The sequence below is a fragment of the Hermetia illucens genome, chromosome 3, assembly GCF_905115235.1.
Source record: "Hermetia illucens chromosome 3, iHerIll2.2.curated.20191125, whole genome shotgun sequence".
Lineage (NCBI taxonomy): Eukaryota > Metazoa > Arthropoda > Insecta > Diptera > Stratiomyidae > Hermetia > Hermetia illucens.
In genome coordinates, this window is record NC_051851.1 from 94,792,991 (window position 1) to 94,814,971 (window position 21,981).

Below are 21,981 nucleotides of genomic sequence, written 5' to 3' on the forward strand. Positions count from 1 at the left end.
CATGAAGCACCCGCCACGCCAAAATGCCTGGCATGAATTTTGCGTTACCAAAAAAGAGGTCCGACGAGCTATAAACAGCTTGCTGAACTAGAGGGGCCCCGGTCTGGATCGGGTGTAGAATTTACGGTATGAAAAGGTCACCAGTTTACATGGTCAGTTGACACATGGCCTAAATTAGGTCATTAGCCGGCCTACGGTATTTCCACACACCTACCGGATCGATATCCAACATGTGTATAGCATTGATCCCAAACTTATAAAGTTTTTGTGACAGTCACGGAAGGGTGGCATACCACCATGTCAGTGCATTAACTGAGTTTATCAACACCCCAGAGCCCAGCTGCATACAGAAAGGAATTTTTCCAGGAGAACCGTTGAATCCTCTTTGGTTCTGTATTGCACTGATCCTCCTTTCATGGCTACTAAATAATGCTAGAGGGCATAATTTTGAAATAAATATATATATTTAGATAACATCAAGTTGTATGCTAATACTGATGGCCATCATAAACGTCTGTTACGAATAGTGGACATGTTTGGCCGTGGTGTTCTGATGGAATTTAGATTAAATAAACCTCGAATCTAAACAATTCACAAATGTCATCACAAGCCGCGTGCCGAACATAGTATTAGTGACCTCTACATCCAAGCTATGACAGAAACAGACTTCTACAAACACCTTGAGATTCCGCAAGGAATCCATTATTATTATTCTGTTAAGGGAAACTCGCACCGCGTCCTTAAAGAACTATTATGCCCCTTTTGCTGGTTACAGTGTACCTATTAATCATAGTATCTCAAGCAAGCCTTAGCTTTCCTAGGTGATAGTCTAGCCGACAGTGACCAGTGAGAATTCCCACTATGATTCGGAGGTTCCTTGCCTTTGGCGCATGGGTTCGTATCCCAATAAGCTCCATCCCTGGTAGGCCCACCCAGTATAGTTCCCTCAACCGTTCCTCCTTTTCTTGCAGTCATAGCCACGAAACCGTCTTTCATTCCACAGAAGGGTTCTGGTCCGTGTAAAGGCGTCCCTGCTCCCTTCTTGGCTAGTTCGTCCGCTGCCTCGTTGCCTTCCAATCTAACATGGTGTGGAACCCAGAGTATCCAGATCTTGTTGGAGGAGCCGAGTGTATTCAGTCTCTCAAGGCATTCCCAAGCCAATTTAGAGTTCACCTGGTTGGACCTAAGTGCCTTGATCGCTGCTTGGTTGTCGTTGAGAATAGCAATGTTCTGCCCCCTGTAGTTCCTTTGGAGATTAAAGGAGGCACATCTGTCTATGGCGTATATTTCCGCCTGGAATATGCTAGTGTACCTACCCATTGGCTCCAAGTACATTTTCCTTGGACCAATGACACCGGCACCCACTCCCCCTGGTGTGAGGGATCCGTCAGTGTACCAAGTAATCAGTTGCTGGTTTAAGCCGTACGTCCCAACCACACTCTCCAAGTTTACCTTGTTACTCCAACGTGTTTCAAATTTCTTATCAAAGTCAAACCTCGTTGTCAGTTGTCATGTTATCCTTTAGTATCAGTAATTCGGGATACCGCCTAGAAAGAATATCAATCTTCGTCCGGTTTAGGCAGCTCCGCGCCTCACTGATACTCTCGGCCATCCTGAATATTGCCCTCCTTGCCTACATCTGTATGTGCAGATGGAGAAGGGTTAATCCCAGAAGGACCTCCAAGGATGCCGTTGGGCATGCCCTAATTGCCCCACTGATGTACACGCAAGCCAGTCTTTGGAGTTTGTGTAATTCCCTGGCTTGTGTGCTGAGTTCCTTTCTTTCTGCCCAGATTACAGCTCCAGATGAGGTAATCATTGGCCTTACTATTGCAGTATATCCAAAATATTATTTTCGGGCTGCAATCCCTTTTTTTTTTTGCAATGGACCTACAAGTCATCAGAGCCCTCGTGGCTTTCCGATAAGTGTTTCCTACATGTGTCTTGCAGAGTAATTTTTGGTCTAGCGTAATTCCCAAATACCTCCGTTTCTCGTTTCACCTCCATGTCATGTAACCTTATGGCTCTCAGGTGATCAAGCTTACGTCTCCTAGTGAATGGTACTATGGTGGTTTTGGCTAGATTGATCCGCACTCCCACCTTCCTGTACCAGGCACTAGTAGCCCTTCGTCCAGTTTGGATTCTATCAAATAGGGTGTCTTCATATTTGCCCCTACAGATTAAAACAATGTCGTCGCGTAACCCTGGACTTGTATTACAGTATTTGTTAGCACGTCCAAGAGTTCGTCCACTACCACACTCCACATCAGCCGTGACAGTACCCCGCCCTGTGGGCAAGCTTGAGTAGTGTTCATGACAACAAAACTTGTACCTGTCTTCTGTACTTCTTACCTGTACTTCTATTTTGCCTGCTTTCTAGCGTTCTGCCCATCCAGAATGCCGGGGTATTTCCCACTCCCTTGCGGCTCAGGGAATCTTGTATCTCTGTGTGCGATGTGTTGTCGAATGCTCCTTCGATATCCGTAAACGCACACAGTGCTATTTCTTGGCATCCCGTAATACATCTGTCAGCTGATACAGAGCAGTTTCAGTTGATCGTCCTGCCCGGTAAGCGTGTTGACAGTGATGTAGGGGATTACGCGTTAGAACGTTAGTTCTAATATAGTTGTCTATGACCTTTTCCATCGTTTTGAGTACGAACAATGTTAGGCAAATTTGTCTGAAAGATTTAGGGCGAAAAGGATCCTTTTTACTTGCTTTCGGAATAAAGACCACTTTTGCCCGTCTCCATGCCCTTGATATGTATCCCAGTGCTATGCTCCTCCTTACCACCCTTAGAAGAGACTTTAAGATGATTCCTAGGCCTCTCTGGATAAGTGTTGAGAAAATGCCATCTACTCCGGGTGATTTCAGTGGTTTAAAAGTTTCCACTGCCCACCTTAGCTTAGCTTCTGAGCATACGTCTCTTGCTAGTTTCCAGTTCTCCTTTCCTCCCCTTTTTATTCATTGTTGGCGTGTCAGGTAGAATGTTATCGCCTGCTACCGTGGGGTAGGACCCCGGCAAATGAGTTCTGAGAAGCGGGAGTACCCTGTCCTCCTCATTCGCTGTATATGTCCCATCTTCCTTCTGCAAGCAGACAGAGGATATTTCCCCGTCTTTGGCAACAGCCTTATAAAGCCTGGTTGCTTTTATGATCTGTTCGATCCCTTCACAGAATTCCCTGAAACTATTCCGTTTTGCTTCCCTGATCGCGTTGCTATACTCAGTCAGTGCATTTTCGTACCTCTGCCAGTCCCCGGTTTGTTTTGCCCGGTTGAAGAGCTTTCGAGCCTCTGTTCTCATTCTGGCCAGATTCCTGTTTCACCATGATCCCTTCCAGTTCGCTCTTGATGTCACCGTTCCAATGTACTCCTTGGAACTTGCCACTGGAATTACCGCAGATGCAGCTTTCGCATGGTGGAGGTTTATCTGGGCTATCTTAGTGCTGGCCATTGGCTCCGTTATTGTTTGTAGCTCTTCTCCTCTCTCGGAGTATCGTCCTCCTCCTCCGACATGGCGCTTTCCTGCGCGCCGCTGTCCACCCTGAGCCCTAGGAGTCCTAGGTTTAGGTCATTCACGGGGCAACAGGTCTACTTCCCTGGTTGATCCAGTCCTTTCCGCCTCCGGTATGCTTTTAACCCGGTATCTCCTCCGAGGTATCCTTCCTCGGCTTTTCCGTATCGTATGTTACCAAATCAATAGTTGATATGGCAACTCCGATATTTGATTGCCTCCAAGGATCGGTAATTTACCACGATCGAAAAGAGTTTACCCTTTCCCTCCACTTTGTTTCTGAAGACTCTCCATAATCGCATATGAAGATCCTCATTCTGAGCGATTAGGAGGTCCATTGTCCGCCTCTATTGTCGCGTCTTTTGAGAGAAAAACTATCACCATGTATGCTCCTGGTATATCATCCAGCGCATGTTGACAGTTCTGCCCCTTCCCAGCCTGGCAATTCAGGAACTATGGTTCTAATACACTCTGCAGTGTCTTCCGTCGCGCAGTCCACCAGTATAAGATCTGGTCGAAAGCGCAGTGAATACAAGTTTCGAACTCCATCCCTTGTACATCTACCTGACAACAAGGTCTTCGATAGTTTCCTGCTCCTCACGAGTGAGTATTTACTCGGGAAACATATTTGGCAGTATGGGCAGTCGAATGCCCTTGATGACGAGCTTCCTGCGCCACTGAGACCTGTCTCTTTTCTGACGTCTGATATATTTATCTCAGACGTGCTTTTGCTGGTCTCTGCTTTTTGAGCAGTGGCGTTTGTTGGTTGTTGTCCACGCGGTATACCAATGTTAACCTTGGATCCACTGCTTGTCGTCCTAACTTCTCCCTTCTTGTAATGTAATCGCCTGTCTCTCAGTATTTCGGAGATGTGGCTCCGCCTGAGTAACCAATTTGTGTGCGGTACGGGGTACCGCTTTATTGGTTTTAGTTTTTAATTCCCACGAGTGTCCGGGCTAGGAGGTCCGCGTGCCATAGCCCCCCGTAGCACAGTAAGGTCTAACTTATACACTGAGGCGACCAGGTACCAGTGAGGCTCCGTTCGAATACAGTCAGTTACCCCCGACTGCAAACTATCCAATGGACACGGTTCGCATGACATCTTGGATTGGGGGAGACGTTTTTCGACTAAACAGTCTAGATCCGTAGCGTTTTGTTAATAGTAGAGTCACCTCGTACAGGGTGCGGCTATCAACACTCACTAACGGTCTTGGTAGACAAGAGGCTTGGCCCCTGACAGCTCACCCTCAGACAATAGATACGTTGACCTCAGGAAGCTGTATTCCCCGTCAGTCTATTCTGCAGTGCACTGATTGACCCAAGAACCCGTACTCGAGTTGGTGATCTGAAAAACGTGCCTTGTGATATCGGAGGCAGGGACGTAGTTAACGTTGTGGCACAACAAGTCCCCTCGCTACGCGCTTATTTTTACAGCAAAGAACAAGTGAGTCCCTTACATGCGGCTGTTTGTAAGGTAGTTTGCGGGCTGACTGCACTTAAATTGAAAGATCGATCATTCAATCCTTTTTGTAGGGTGAAGCCACACAAAGAACGGATGGATCAATGGAAGTCGAAGGCAATTCACGGTAAATACCTGAATTGTCTCTGAGGATGGCGTGGTCACCACATTAGCTTACAAAAAGCCCATAGCGAATGGAGAACAATCAGTGTAGAATCTGTGGTTCGATGTGAGAGAGGTTGGACCATCTCATTTCTCATTGCACTGTTATGGCACCGGTGCAATGCACGGACGAAGCTTTTAAATCCCCATCCAGCGTATCAAGCCACCATTGTTTAGGCCTGCCTTTTGGTCGTTTACCATCGACTTCGATGTTCAGGCCAATCTTGGCAAGTGAATTCTCGTTAGCACGAAGGCGCCTCTCTCGCAACTTTTCCACGATTGGTGCAGCCCCATAACGATCGCGGATATCCTCATTTCGGATGTGATCAAAACGTGCCCAGCCACTAGTTCAACGTAACATCTTCGTTTCCATTACCGCAAGACGCCATCGCTTGCTTTTTTTGGATTGATATGTTTCAATGCCACAGTAAAGTGAACTGCCTGAGATGCGCAGAGCCCTCCTAATTATACACGTATATGAAGGCCGCAAGGAAACATACACGAGATATACATATGTATATGAGTACAAATTATATGTGCAGTATAGAATTTAGATGAGTTCTCGAATGTTACCGGCCTCTGGAAAGTAAAGCGAAAGTCTTCAGATGCGTGAGGATTTGATTTCTAGATATTTCCGAATGAATTTCCGTTTCTAGCTGGCTAGGTTAAGGTACCACCAACATTTCCATTCAATCAACCAAAAGTAAACTTGGGAGCATAAATCCAGCATTATCTATCTCAAATACTGGGTCCTTTGTGACCATGTTTTCCCCTAATTCCAGCTCAATAAGAAGGTGAACTATGATTTTCTCATCAGATAGTAGGTACGTATGACCAAACCACGAGTAATTCTCCGCCAAGTTAAAGGCAATTCCGATTCAGATTGTCCGTCTATGTAAGGACATTGGAATAGAGTATAAAAGCATTCGAAATTTATTTCGAATGTTGCGAATGCGAGCGGTTAGATGACGCCACCGGCGCTCTCCACGCGTTTTAAAACTCGCCACAGGAGAGCCAGCGGTGAAAATGTGCCGTTGGTTGGAGGCAGAGGGACCGCATGAAGAACAACCGGCCTTGCAATTCAGAGTGTCGCTCGCGAGTCATATATAAGTTTATCAAATATTGGTTTTACAAATTTTTTAATAAATAGGGCTTCGAATAAAACGATACACTTTGTTTGGCTCGGAATTAGGAACCAGACATTGGTGACCCCGAGGAACTCGCATGAGCATAGCGAGTTGGATCACGGCCACCGCAGCCCCCGCCGCCGTCGCCGCCTGCAATCCAATGGGATGCTCGAACGTTGGCACCGGACGCTGAAAGCTGCCATTATGTAACGCGACGATCTGTCCTGGACTCAAGTCTTGCCTCTCGTCCTACTCGGCCTACGTACAACCCGCCGAGAGGAATTTGCTGCCAGCAACGCGGAGCTGGTATTTGGAGAGAACCCAAGACTCCCAAGTGATCCGCTAATCTACATAATCAAAAAGTTTGTTTTTTTTCCATCAGAGAATTAACAAAATTTGATGAACGCGGGCAACAATTTTCTTCCTAAGAACCCAAGTTTCCAAAAAGAAACTGGAAAGATCACATATAGTAAGAGTTTTGACCCTATGGGAAGACGTTTCGAGTGGAATTTTTGTAAGCTGAAATAGGCTCTGTTTGCTGCCATCATTATTGTCATTAATGTGCAACCCAATATATATCGTCAGCAGAGGCCACTATTTGGGTAAACTTAAAGAGAACAGTCCCTCTCGCATTTACACCAGCATCGCGGATCACTTCCTCCAGGGCCAGATTGAAAAGTATACACGTCTTAGTTGTTGATGTCGAATGGTCTCGAGAGTGATCCTACTGCTTTTATTTAGCCTCGCACATTGATCAGGGTCAGCCTAGTCGAGATATCGAATTCTCCCTTGGCCGTGTACAATTTTACATTAGCTATGTTATCACAGGGGGCCTTAAAGTCGACGAGTGAATGATGGTAAAACTGATAGCCATATTCCAACAGTTTTCCATCCTTTGCCACAGAAAGAAAATTTAATCTGTTGCTGATTTGCCTGAAGTGAAACGTCTTTAATATGAGCCGACGATATGCAGGTGGTGTAGTTGGTCCATATTTAATTAATTCGGCTATAATTCCATCGCCTCTCAGCGAATTATGATTTTTAAACCGATGAATTTCACGGACTTGTTTTTTCATGCTTGATAGTGTCAGCATTTGTCCGTCGATTTAAGCTGACAGAACCTCCTAATCGCCGATATTTTGATTATTGGACGGTTCATCAAAGTACTGAACCCATCGCTCCAACATGCCCACACGGCCTAAAAGGGAACTTTTTGTCTCCGCAGGATGAGCATCGAGGTGTATAAGGCGCGCCTGGTGCGGTTGCTCCCTGCATTTCTAGAGTTCAATGGCCTGTTGGTTCTCCCAGGCTTCCTTTTCTGTGTGTAAAGTCGCTTCTCCCCTCGACGGAGTTCGTAATAGCTTTGGGCGTGCCCTCCTTTTGTGAGAATGCAGCATTGTCCAATATTCAGCGGTCAAATGGTCGCTCCAACTTTTTTTGCGTCTGGGCCCAAGTATGCTTGCAGCCGTAGCAACGATTATACTTTTCAGGTGATTTTGAAGTCATTGCCGTATCCATTTCTCCGTTATAGCTGCTACGGAGACCGCTGTTTGTGGATGGCGTCAGTATTTGCTCCCACCTGATTATCAAAGGTCCACTTTACTGCCTCGCAGAAGGTATCTTTGTCCGACTCAGCAGTCTTGTGAACGTTAATGAGGCTTTTATTTGGAAATTTTCCTCGCAAACGCAGAGTGCATAGTCTTTCGCTTATACGATAACAGCAGGTTTCATTATTTGGCTGACTAGGAAACCTACTCCGAGCACATGGTTTACTGGATAGCGCCTATAATATATGGTGTAGTAGCTCTTCTCCGAAAAACGGTCCCTGTCCCGCGCATCTCTTGCAAAGCTGTTATAACGAACGTTCCATGAGAAAACGCGTAAACTTTTCCGTTTTCTTTGCGGGTCCGTAAAATCTATCTAGTCCCAGGCTTCATGTTTTCCATGTATTTTTGCCAGCCCTGCCCAACCCCCAAGTTGAAGAACCAGTTGGCCCAGTTTGTCCCGTTTTTAGGCGTGGGAGACTCGCCTTCATCCTTCTCCGTCCGTAGTTTTTCATTAAGAAAGAACTCCCAACAATCACCACGTGGAAGTGGAGATAGGGTTTGATAGTAGAGCTGATGGTGTTAGTTCCCAGGTTTTCTGCTCCATCGTAAGTATCAATCCACCTTTCGCTCTGGAGCCTATACTGCCCTTTAACCAAGCAAAGTGAATAAACCGTCCACGCTTCCGAACCGAACAAAGGCTAAAAAAGAAGAAGAGAAATGCTGATAACATTTTTTCATATATTCGCCCTTTTTCTTGGTTTTGGGACCGGCATGTTATACGAATACAAAAATATAGTGGGCAAAGTGGAAGACCCGCGGCGTGTTGCAAGACTATGACACAGTATTCTTTACGGACGGATCAAGGAGTCGGCGCGGGGTGCATCCAAGTCGTATGGTCTCTCAGGTTTCGCCAGTGTATTCCAGGCGGAAGTCCTGGCGGTATTGGAAGTCTGTCGATGGCTGGAGCGTGATTTGAGCCCCAAGCGTAACATAGCTATTCTGACCGACAGCCAAGCGGCCATCAAGACCTTGTACTCAACGACGACATCTTCCCGGCTGGTGGGGCAGTGCATAGAGGGGAACGAACGAGCTGACGGATTGGCCAGGCAAGGCTCTGCTCTTGGCAGTCCCTCGACGAATGCACTCGGTGTTCTGCTGGTAGCTGTCGGGGGCCGAGTCTACTCGTGCTACCTAGCAGCCGCGGGCCTGAGATTGCGAAGGCTTACAAGCTGTGCCAAGTCAAGGAGAATTTGGCCCGCTTATAACATAGCGCGATCACGAGAGCTCCTGTGCCAGACGCGTGCAAATGCATTCAAGATTACGGCAGTCTGCACGGGGCCGCTAGGCTCGGCATACCCTACAACTCGCATTGCCGAAGTTGCGAAGAAGGAAGGGAAACCCTCATGCACTTTCTCTGCGATTGCCCAGCTCTGGCTCGAGTCAGGCTGCGGACACTAGGTAAACCATTCTTTGGGGACCTCAGAGAGATTTCTAGCTGCAGGGTGGGAGAGCTGCTTTCCTTCGTGAATGCTACGGGCTGGCTCTGAAGATCCGAGCCGGCTGGATTCTGCCTCCCTGCTCCCATAACAACAGTCACGGTCTTAGGAGTTTGTGGCATCAAAACGGCGCACCAAAGCGCTAATTAGACTCCTCAGAGCAGCCACTGACACCTACCTACCCTACCCATGGTGGAAACTTTGCGAGATTATTGAGCAATGTGGCAATAATGCTGTCACAGATTTTCAAGGAATTTGGATGCAAGCACTCGGATTTCTTGTAAATGCCGCATGAACATTTCCCACTTACCACCCATGGAACAATATTCGCAGCTTGTCGCCAAAAATGTCACCCTTTTCATTCGTTTTCATTTACTGCACATGCGCTTAAACGATCTAGAAGGACAGAACGAGTTGAGCTTTGGCGAATAATTTCTGCATGTAATCCTTAAGATGAGTTGAGCAAGAAAAGCCCTCAGATTATCCTCGTCTAATTTTCTTATATTCCATGTTCTACATGACATCACTCCACATTATGATATTATTGTACTTGAACTAACTATAGGTTCCTTACTTAAAACACTGAAAACTGACATTTTCTTTTCTATTTTCAGGTGATTTCCAGGCATACACGAGTTTCTTCGTGCCAGTGTTTTCCGTAATATTGTCTCTGATTCTGTCGTCGATAAACAGTAAAGGATTCTAAAATACACCAATTTCCCGACTTAGCGAATTCAAATACTCGAATAAGATATATAGCAATTACATAAATATAATACATAGACTAGATACTCAGGCACGATCAAATATTTTAAGTGAATAGCTTAGTAGAAACCGTGCCGACGTTCCAGTGCATTCTCCTCAGAAGAATATATCAGCGCAATACTCCTTTAAAGCAAGTTATATTTATAAATACACGTTGTGAAACTTTTTGAGCAACCCAAAAAAATTTAAAAAAAAATAATGAAAAGTACCTCTCAAACGGACTATTGTAGACGTGAAATAGCTGCAATATCGTAAGGTGCATATCCTTATAAATACACCTCAGACATTTTTCACTTTGCGTATCCAAATTTGAATTCTATGCACATTTTATATTTTCAATGATAATCCTTTAAAATCGTAGGTAAGGAATCCGAGACAACCGAGGCAGAAACTTTAGCTTGTTCAAATGAAAAAATACAAAAGTAGAGCCTGTGTGGGTTTTTAATGCTATGCCAATAAAAGGAACCTTTCTAGCAAATTCCTCTTTTCAGTTTCAAACCGCAAATTAATATCCTAGAAGATACTTGCACCAATAAATCAAGCAGAACAAAAGCAAAAGAAACAGATGTGATTGTATAGTAAATTCCAATTTGTAATTAACGACTCTCGAGAGCAAAATCAACTCCGTGTTTGCAGGATGCAGTCTGTGTTTCGCACGATTCGAACAAAAAATAGGAAGAATTTGTAAAAAATAAACTTAGCATTTGGCATAATTGCGAAGTTGTTGAATTTAGCAATGAAAGGTGTTTTACAAACCAATCGAAAACCGGAAGCTAAGCACGGTAGGTGTGAAGAGCTCTATGTATTTCTTTTGCAAGGATATTTCGGTGGACGACAGTGCGTAGCTCATAATTCGCAGGGTATATGCATGCCCGTCTATAGAGAAAAGGGAAGGAGGGTCTAAACCAATTGTTGGGTAGAATCGGTACAAAGAAGCTCAAAAATCGCTGAAGAAGAGAGCATAAGTTAATGTCGGCCAAGTGATCTAGCGACTAAGTCGATTGGGGCCACCCCGAAGTCGAAGTGCATTCTTATCAAAGAAACTAGCCAGCTTTTGGGTAACTTAATTTTACAGAGCAACAAGGTACACAGAAAGTAATAAAGAAACGGTAAACCATCTGCTTGAAATGCTCTTCCAAAGCAGCATGTAAAATATGCGCTCAAGGCAATAGACGCGAAATAGACGTTTAACTCGTTCCATAGATACAAATCTGCGAGTCCGGATGGCACCATCCCTCCTCTAATAATATGTCCCGGGTCTACATATTCAGAATATATACTGTGCCCGCTTGGAAAACACTTATATTTCAACCGGAGTTATAGCTTTTCAAAAAAAAATACTAGGAAATTTTACAACAAACTACAGAAGATAAATTTAATTAAGTATGTCTTTTAAAATATGGTCAAAGGGTAGTATAGGTCCCAGCGCGAAATGTGGATTGGTACCCACGATGGAGCATAAAACCTGGGAAACGTCAGCCGAACCAACACCACCAGGTCTACTACCAAACCCTACCTCCACCTCCACGTGGTGGCCGCTGGGAGCTGTTTCTTAACGAAAAGCTGCAGACGGAGAAGAATCAAAGCGAGCCTCCCGCGCCTAAAAACGGGATAAATTGTACCAGCTGGTCCTCCAGGTTGGGGGTTGGGCAGGGCTGACAACCCTGCACAGAAAGCCGAAGTTACGAAGCCACAACAGGAGCCTCGGGCTGGTCGGATAACACAACAACGAACCCAGCAACGACAAAGAATAACGATTACTGATACTGAGAAGAAGCTACCAAGCAGCTAACCGATACTCCGTTCCAATATAGGGCTGACATAACAGCGTTACAGGAGACGCGTTGGACAGGGACCGGTTTCCTGGAGAATAGTCGCTACACCATATATTATAGTGGCCATCCAGTAAACCATGTGCTCGGAGTAGGCTTCTTAGTCAGCCAAAAAATGAAACCTGCTGTTATCGGCTTTGAAAACATAAGCGAACGGCTATACACTCTGCGCTTGCGACGCAAGTTTAGAAATATAAGCCTCATTAACGTTCACGCCCCTACAGAGGAGACTGCAATGTCAGAGAAGAATACTTTCTACGAGGCAGTAAAGCGAACCCTCGAAGCCTGCCCCAGATATGATATGATACTTCGAGATTTTACCAGCCGGGTAAGGAAGGCGCCCGTATTCAGGCGATACGTTGGCTCCAATGGCTTACATCAAAATACAAATGATAACGGACTGCGGATTATTCAATTAGCAGTGTCACACGAAATGGCTGGTTTGCGTGGAAAGCGGTCCACTAACATACGTGGGTCTCTCCAGACGGGACCACTTTCAACCAAATTGACCACGTGTTGACCCAACGCCGCATCTGTCAGCCTTGATGAATGCCAGAACATATAGATGGCCAATATAGACTCGGATCACTATCTCGTTGGCATGGTGCTCCGAGCTCGAATAACAATACCACCTAGAATCCCCTCTGACAATCAGGTGAGAGTTAACACTGAAGCCATACACAACACAGCCCTCCGCGACACCTATAAGCGGCAAATGGATGCCGCAATTACCGCAGACAACAGAGATCCTGGAGATGAAGCATGAACAAATGATCACAATCACCTGAAGAACGTTATCATAAATACGGCCACAAACATACTTGGTCCCAGCCGCAAAAAGAGTCGGAACTCTAGCAACGGAACCGAAGAATGCTGCATACTGAGTAATGTTGCATTCTCAAAGAACGCGGGCACGCGCGGAGATTTACCACGAACTCCGGCGAGCGGAGAAGCGACTTCACAGACGGAAAAAGGAAGCCTGGGAGAACCAGCAGGTCTGCGAACTCGAAAAGTACAGGGAGCAACCGCATCAGGCGCGAGAGTTTTACCAATAAGTCAGCAGGATGAAGCCTTACACACCTCGATGTTCATCCTGCCGAGACAAAGAGGGAAATCTGATTTCCGACAGAATGGGCATATTGGAGCGATGGGCTGAGTACTTTGATGAACTGCTAAACAACCAAAACATAGGCGAGTTGGAGGTCCCGCCAACTGAAGACGACGGACAAATACTGCCACCACCAAGTATAGGAGAAACAGTCCGTGCAATTCATCGACTAAAAAATCATAAGTCGCCAGGAGCCGATGGAATTACACCCGAATTGGTTAAATATGGAGGCGACCAGTTACACCAAGTGGTTCATCAACTTGTGCTCAAGGTATGGGACGGTGAATCAATGCCTGACGCTTGGCAACGAGGCATTATCTGTCTCATACATAAAAAGGGAGATATCACACAGTGCAGCAATTATAGAGGTATCACGTTGCTGAGTACCATCTATAAGATATTCTCCGCTATCTTGCTAGGCCGGATAGCCCCACACGCTCAGAACATCATTGGCCCATACCAAAGAGGCTTCACTCCAGGCAAATCAGCAACAGATCAGATTTTCTCTCTGCGGCAAGCTATGGAAAGACTGTTGGAATATGGAGAACAGTTGCACCATCTATTCATTGACTTTAAAGCCGCCTATGATAGCATAGCCAGGGTAAAACTGTACACGGCCATGAGAGAATTCGGTATCCCGACGAAATTAATAAGACTGACTAGACTGACCCTGACCAATGTGCGAGGCCAGATAAAATCAGCAGGATCACTCTCAAGACCATTCGACATTAACAACGGTCTACGACGGTCTTTAACCTGGCCCTCGAGAAAGTGATCCGTGATTCTGAGGTAAATGCAAGAGGTACGATTCTCTTTAAGTCCACCCAACTACTGGCCTATGCTGACGATATCGACATCATGGAAAGAACCACCCGAGACGTACAAACTGCCTTCATCCAGATCGAGCAGGCGGCGCGAGATTTTGGGCTGCATATCAATGAAGGCAAGACAAAATATATGGTGGCAACGTCAGCACCGAAGACGAACCAACCAACAACATCAAACCGCACTGGTCAAACGGGAAGAATAAGGATAGGAGAATACAACTTTGAGACCGTTGATAATTTCTCCTACCTAGGATCGAAAATCACAACCGATAACAGCTACGATGATGAAATCGACGCACGGTTGTTGTCAGCCAACAGAGCCTATTTCAGCTTACAAAAACTGTTCCGCTCGAAACGTTTCACCGTAGGGTCAAAGCTCTTACTGTACAAGACTATGATCTTGCCAGTCCTCTTGTATTCCTCAGAAACTTGGGTTCTTAGCAAGAAAAATTGCGAACTCTTGGCCGCGTTCGAGAGAAAAATCCTGTGAAGAATTTTTGGCTCCCTACATGAGGATGGACGATTTCGTAGCCTACATAACGACGAAACCTATGAACGATACCATGACCGTGGAGGTTGTGGATAAAATCGGGCTCAATAGGTTACGGTGGGCGAGTCACTTAATCCGTATGGATGAGGATGATCCCACCCGGAAAGTCTATAAGAACAATATGTGTGGTAGAAAAAGAAGATGAGGGAGACCCTGCCTGAGATGGAGCGATGGCGTAGGTCAGGACGCCAGACAACTTTTAGGAATATCGAATTGGTGGACCTCGGCGCAAAACCGGGATATCTGAAGTTCCTTATTAAGACAGGCCTAGACCGGATACCGGTTGTTGCGCCGTTGATGATGATGAAAATATGAATCAAAATATGTCGATTTCAATGTGGAGAAAACGTTTCCGTGACAAGGAAAAATTAAAATGGATTCATGACACTACGTTGATGGCGCGATAGTTGATGGGGTCGTCACGGATGTTTCTGTTTTTGTCTTGCTGCTGTCATTTTATCACTTGCATCACTTGAAACTGAAACACAAGCTCATCAGAGACGGTGTAGATGCCCTACGCTCCACTAAGCAGTAACATGATTTTGTTTTTTGGTCACAAGTCCCAGGATAGGACGGCCAAGAAAATGCATCTAATGTCGTTAGAAACAAGATGACTGGATCGAGTAACAAGTCTCAGAAAAATGCACCTCAGTCGACGCGGCAGAACGGACCCCGGTCCTTTCGAGAAATGCGAAAAGGTTCTTGACGCATGGACGGCGTCAGGACATAAGTAAGCTAAATGTTGGCACCCTAACTGGAAAGACCAAGGAACTCGCGAGAACACTTTGGAAAAGTGGAAAAGTGGAAAAATGGCCTGGCGCTAAAAGCTGCCACATTGAACGCGAAAGCGGTAAAAATGCCTACAAACTTCTCTATTTTGGTAGTCCACACACTCTATACGGTGTTGCCATTGCCATCTCAGAGGGTTTCCGTGATCCCATTAAAGAAGTCGAACGATTTCATGATCGGCTGATGAAGCTCACTATTATATCAGCTGATCGCACTATTCATTTCTTCACCGCGTACGCACTACAGACAGGTTAAACTGATGCCGAAGAAGATGCCTTCTGGCAACTTCTCGATGAAAAGACTTGTCTCGTGCCTGCTGACAACTATATCATCATTGCCGGCGACCTCAATGACCATGTGGATGAAAAGGCAGACGGTAACAGGTGCCATGGGGGAAAGGGGTTTGGGGCGCGCAATGAGGGTGGCGAGCGTATAATCGATTTTGCCGTCCTGCGAATAAAACCACCGATAAAATAGCGTGAGGAACGCACTGGTCCCCGACACATTAAATGGTGGCGGTTTCGTGAGAAGAAAGAAGAATCGGAAGAATCGTGGAAGCAAATGAAAGACACGATTCACAAAGCGGCCTCTGCAACCCTCGGGGTCACCAGATCAGGTAGGCAGAACATCAACAGAAAAACTTAGCTTTGGAATACGATGTTGAAACGAAGGTCTGTGAAAAGAAACGCCTTTACCAAAAGTTTCTCGGCGATAAAACGCTGGCCAATTGGCAAATTTATAAGAATGCCAACCGGGGAGCAATGAAAGCGATCGCTGTCACCTGAGCGGAACTTTACAAAAATCTTTATGATAAACTGGACACTCGGGATGGCGAGAGAGATCTGTATTGACTTGCTAAAAGCCAAAATGAACGCACACTTCTGTTGCGTTAATGGCAAGAACGGTACTTTGCTTGCCAACCGACGAGCCGCGACGGATAGATGCCTAGAATACTTCGAGTAGATCTCGACTGAAAAATTTGCTCATCCGCCGCCTCCACAATCATTGCCGACATTTGGAGCAGTTCCACCTGTCAGTGCAACTGAAGTCGAGGAGACAATAAAACGAATGAAATCGGGTAAAACCATTGGCACTGACGACATGGCATCTGAGCTCTCAAAATCGAAGAGCTGGGACTCAACACTGTAGCTCAGTGAATTCTTTAATCGGGTTATTCAGGTAGGAAGAACACCATCAGACTGGCAAGAAAGTACCACTGTTCTAATATGGAAAAAGAAAGGTGGTCCAGCAGAATGTTCAAATTACCGTCCGATCCGGTTACTTTCGCATACCATGAAGATTTTTGAATGCATTCTTGACAACAGTATTCGCAAAATCGTTGAAATAACCGTGAACCAAGCCGGATTTGTCGTGCGGTTACTTATGGAGAAATACCGTGAGAAGCATTACCCTTTTTACATTGCATTTCTAGATCTAGAGAAAGCGTTTGACCGTGTGCCACACGAACTAATCTGGTATGCTTTATGCCAACACTTAGTGCTAGAAGAAATCATGTGCTGGGTTCAATTACTCTACCACGATCCGAAAAGTAAAATGCGAAGTGTGGTGGGTGTATCAAAACCGCGGCCCACGATACAGGCACAATCACTGCCAACGACAGTGACCTGCCCAGAACTGAGCGATTTAAATACCTCAACGCTATTAGCCAATGAAGAACTGCACTGTGAAATTGCTTGACGCATTAACGCAACCTGGATGAAGTGGCGTTCCACAACTGGTGTTCATTGTGATTGACGTATCAACGAACGTCTCAAATCTAAAATTTACCGCAATGTCATCCGTCCTGTCGCACTTTATGGTTCTGACTGTTGGTCGACTATAAAAGACAATGAACGGCGTCTTGCTGTAATGGAGGCGAAGATGTTGCGTTGGACTAGTGGCGTGACACGTTTTGATCACATCCGAAATGAGGATATCCGCGATCGATATGGAGTTGCACCGATCTTGGAAAAACTGCGAGAGAGGCGTCTTTGATGGTATGGTCACGTAATTCGCGCTAACGAGAGTCTATGGTAAACGACCTAAAAGCCAGCTGAAACAACGGTGACTGGCTGGGGATTTAAAAGCCTCCAGATTACATCCAGATCAGGCATTTGATAGAGCCAAATGGCGAGACCGATCACGACTAGCCGACCCCGATTGTGAACAGAACGAAGGCTGAAGAAAAAGAATAAGATGTTCGATTTTGTTTTTGTGTGGACACACATATTTTGATGTTGACAAATTTCCTGATCATTTTTCTGAAAGGTTATAACCCGTTTCTAATGAGTTGGCCTCTTCACATGGTGGATAGCTGGAAAAGAAAAGTAGGTCAGACTGGCTTGCTAGAAAAATGAGAGACACAATTGATACTCGCTGTTATTTCACTGACCCAAACCCCCATATACATATGTACATCAACCTCCCCATAAGAAATCCCTTGGGAAAAGCAATTGAAACAATTAAGTTATCTACACAGGATTCCAGGCTACCTAATAATGTAGGATGCAGGAAGACGAGGAGCGCGACCAGAGAAAAGCATACGAAGAATTGATAGCCATTAAGTATCAGCGGAAAGGCAGCAGAAATGGCTCCATGCTAACTTCCTTTCCCCTAAGAAATGTAGGAATTAAAATAATGATTGCACGGAATGGTGATCTATTTCTCTAGTTCAAAGGAACTGGAGAACAGCAGACAATGGTGAAGGAATTTAATCTTCGGGGGACTTAGACATCAGAAAAGCAGAGTACCGACGGAAAAGACAATTGAAATGCGTCCTAGCAGCAAAGGTAAAAAAATTGGATAGGTAGAAGGTGTAGCGAAAGAGGTTTGCACACTCTGTAAAAAGGCAACTGAGAAGAGCGACGGGCACATTGCAGGAAGCAACACATGGCCGCTATTCAGACTTAATGCAATAGTAAGGTTCATACAAGGAAACCTCTTTGCGACGACACACAAGACGAAATGATCCCAGATGTTGCAGTTAATAGTGAGCTCTTTAAAGTAGTCGATAGCTCTGTCTGGGATAAAGATAAAACTGGTAAGACTGCTATTTGGCTATGCGGAAGGGATCCTTTCCAAAAGCAACTATGAAATATTAATTTATAAGAGTGAATGTAGATACGATCGATATTTTTAAATTCTATGCCTTATAAATACCACAATTAAGGCGTATGAAATAAGGCTAGAGGAGCTACGGGCAATACGGGCAGGAACGCCCACAATTGAAAGTGCTACCCCCTGTGGGCAGAGTCTACCGAGAGGATACGAAAGGAAGGCACTCCAAAATTTAATCAGTGATTAAGAGGCAACCACCAACGGGGAGGTAGGAGGTAACAAATCCATTAAGCTTTACGAGTTTATCAAGGAATGCCGGAATATTCATCAGAATATGAGGACGATGATTGCTATCGAACTCCAGGAAAAAGACAAGTGGAATTGCCCGATGAAAAGGTAAACCAGATAACACAAGCCCCGTAAATTCAAAACATGGGCGAGCCAGGAAAGAGACAGCGCGGATGGTTGAAGGAATCACCAGGGCAGCAAGCGTGCAAGGGCTTCAACTTCCAAAAAAGTATAGTAGATGGCGATAACGGCTGAAACTGCCGGCGATACTCACGCAGTCACCATTCTAGACAGAGGATGTGGAAGCCTGGAAAAAAACAAGAAGAGTCATATATACGTTGACATTCTCAGGGGAATGAAGGCAGACACAGAACTCATCAATTGGGAGATAATGTTAGCAGAATAAGACGGTCCCAGAAAGGAGACCTTATGTTGCAGTTCAAGAAATCCAAGTATGTAACCACATACAAATTCTTCAGCCAAATTGGAAAGTCGTTAGGACAGAAAGTTGGAAAGGAAAAGGAGCCAGCAGTATATTACAGGCTGCAATACAGGAGAGTCCTCAAGGCAAATCGCAGATGAAGTTGATACAAATCAACCTCAACCACACAGGCAGCGCAGGACCTAATATCTCAAAGGATCAAATTGGTCCAATTGCCAGGAAGTAATAGAGTACCTGAAGAAGGAATTTATCAGAGCGAAAGTCAAAGGAGTTTCTAAATATAACTGCCAGCTGACGAGTATAGGCAGATGCTGACGGTTCTGGTCTTGGATTCGAGAGGATCGATAATCATGACAGATGATTTTAATGCGTGGGTTCTTGAATGGGGCAGCCGGATAACTAAAACGGGAGGATACTTTCTGCTCAAAATATTCGCGGAACTAAATGTGATGCTCGCGAATATTGGGGTCTCATACGCTCTGAGAGGTAGGGCAAAGGGTCTGTAGTGGACGCCGCTTTAGTTAGAGTAATTGTTTGGCAAATTTTCTCACTAACTCCCTTCACAGTGACCACCCAAACACGCCCGCCAAACACGCCGAAAGCTAAGACCGTGTGCCCGTCAGAAGCGCCAACAACCGGAAGAGGGATCGGTGGGAACTCTGTCCAGTCGAACGGAATTTCTCAAAAAAGTAAGTTGACCCGGAGCCCTGAACAGTTTAAGTGGCGCTCGCATAAAATTAAAAACGCCTGGAAAAAATTCTCGCCTCTCCCGCATGAAAACTGCAAAGTTTCTTCAAGTTCTAGTAAAAAAAATTAACTGATTTCCACAAAAGGTGGTCCAAGTTAGTTAGTGCATAGTACATCTAGTTACCGAGGAGATGCTGCGGAAAATATGTCGTAGGATCGGTGACAATAAGGTCCCAGGTTTAGATAACAGCGCTAACAGGGCGTAGAAGCTGGCTGACCTCTTCACTAACACCTTCGAGGCGCGCCTTAAAGAAGGTTAATGTGATAAACACGGTGGTGAGCTTGGCAAAAGACGCACTGAATTCTGGTGGCTGCTGTGCCCTTTTAGCACATGATGCCAAAAATGCATTTAATTCCATCAATTGGGGCAATTTACAGTCGCATTGACTGACATAGATGTTCTTGGATATTTAATGAGTTTGGTAGAGCAAACTGGTACGGGACGGATAAGGACGAAAAACACGCCGTCACAGCTGCGTGCCACAGGACTCGGTGCTGGGTCCCTTGCTGTATAACGGTGTATTTCTGCTTCCTGTCCCAGAAGAGGGCACGATTATTGGCTTTGCCGATGAACTGGCTATAGTTGTAGCAGCAAAGCACACCGATGATGTGGAGATCTACAAGGCGGATACGGTGAGAGCGGTTAAAACCTAGCTTGAAAAGGTCGGGCTAGCCTTGGCGGTTGAGAACAAAAAACGCTGCAAAGGTGAAAGTCGGTGGACAAACGGACATCTCTTACTCGCGGCAATAGCAAGAGTGTCGGCGGATCGAAACACTGTCGAAAATTGCTTTTGCCCCGAGCAATCCAATCTATTTTGCTTTACGTGTCACCGCGTACGCGATTACAAACCATGAAGATGTGTTGAGGTGGTACAGAATGCAGCAATGCACCAAAGTCGCCCATCATCCCTGACAAACGTAAATGCTGCGAGACTTCGGCAGACGATGCATGCATACATCAAAATGTGTTTTATTACGAATGTATACATCCAATGAATCTATTGCGGTCAAAGTCCCCAGGTCTTACCTATTGCAGTCCTAAAGCACCAGAACCATTTGCAGGATTTCCGAAATTGTTCCTGGATATGGTGCTTGTACGGTAGCTTGAAGTCGAGATGCACTTCTAAATACTTAACTGTACCAGCTGGATTTTCGCTCGTGCTATAGTGGGTAACGTATAGCTGTCCCAACTGACGTTCCCAGTGAACATAACCAGCCCCGTCTTCCTAGTGTTCACCGTGAGTCCATTGCGAAGGTATCAACTGTGGATTTCATGTAGAGTTGCATTCAAGCGGTCACATACTGTGTCTGCAAACTTGCCGGTAATTATTACGACTATATTGTCCACAAATGCTTGCGCGAAGATTTTTTTGTCCCCCAGGAGCCATAGCAGGTATCCATTACTGGGAGATAACCCCTCCCTGCGGGCAGCTCCTAAGACATCATGCCTCATTAGACTTCTGGCCGACCAATATGCCGCAAAAGAGGCATAATTGAAGGCATCTTCGATGTCCATGAATGCGCCGCGGACATCCCCTTTTCCATTTTTACCGTGAATTCATGGAGCGCTGTCTCCCCTACCCTACTAATAGGCGCGTTGCCTATGATGAAGTGGCCACTTAGGAATGTTTGTATTCCTTATGAAACGATGTACTAATTTTTCTAGTCCTTTTAGTAGAAAAGAAGTTAGACTGATGGGTCGGAAACTTTTTACATCCATGTAGGTGAGTATCCCTGATTTGGAAATAAATATCACATTCACATTACGCCAAATAATTGGGATATAAGCTTGTGCTAGGCATGCACGGTATATATTCCCAATATGTAGACCTAGGGCATCCATTCCCTCTATTATTAACGCACAATGATGCCATCCGGACCTGCAAACTTGAATCTATGGAATATTTAAATGTCCATTTTGCTCGCTCCAGTGGTATTAATTTGCATATCAAATTCCAGTCTCTCGATTTTGAGGGCTATATACACCTGTCGGCCCCGAGGTGGGATTTTGGATGCTACCTAGGCAGTGCACTTCAAGCAAATGATTCAGCGTTTCTTCAACGCTTTCCGTATACCTTCCGCTTTGTAAACGTAAACAACCCAACTCCCGGGTATGCTCTTTAACAAGGATCCGCTTCATCTTTGAGTTAGCCTCAAAAGAGTTAGTCTCTTCGCATTACCCAAACTGAGAATCTGCAGATCGGTTCCTACTAGATACCCTAATAGTTTCGATTTGCATTGTTGTTGTAACTTCCCCAGCATATGTGGTGG

The 21,981-nt window shown here is 45.4% G+C and overlaps 1 protein-coding gene across 1 annotated transcript in view; it reads left to right on the top strand.

Annotated features, from left to right (window-relative positions):
* LOC119651710 overlaps positions 1-10,502 on the top strand; it is a 48,474-nt gene extending 37,972 nt beyond the window's left edge. Inside the window, exon 4 of the mRNA XM_038055423.1 lies at positions 9,920-10,502. Within this exon, the coding sequence (XP_037911351.1) occupies positions 9,920-10,011 (92 nt within the window). The 3' untranslated portion in view covers positions 10,012-10,502. The remainder of the gene's footprint in view (positions 1-9,919) is intronic.
* The last annotated feature ends 11,479 nt before the right edge of the window (positions 10,503-21,981 follow it).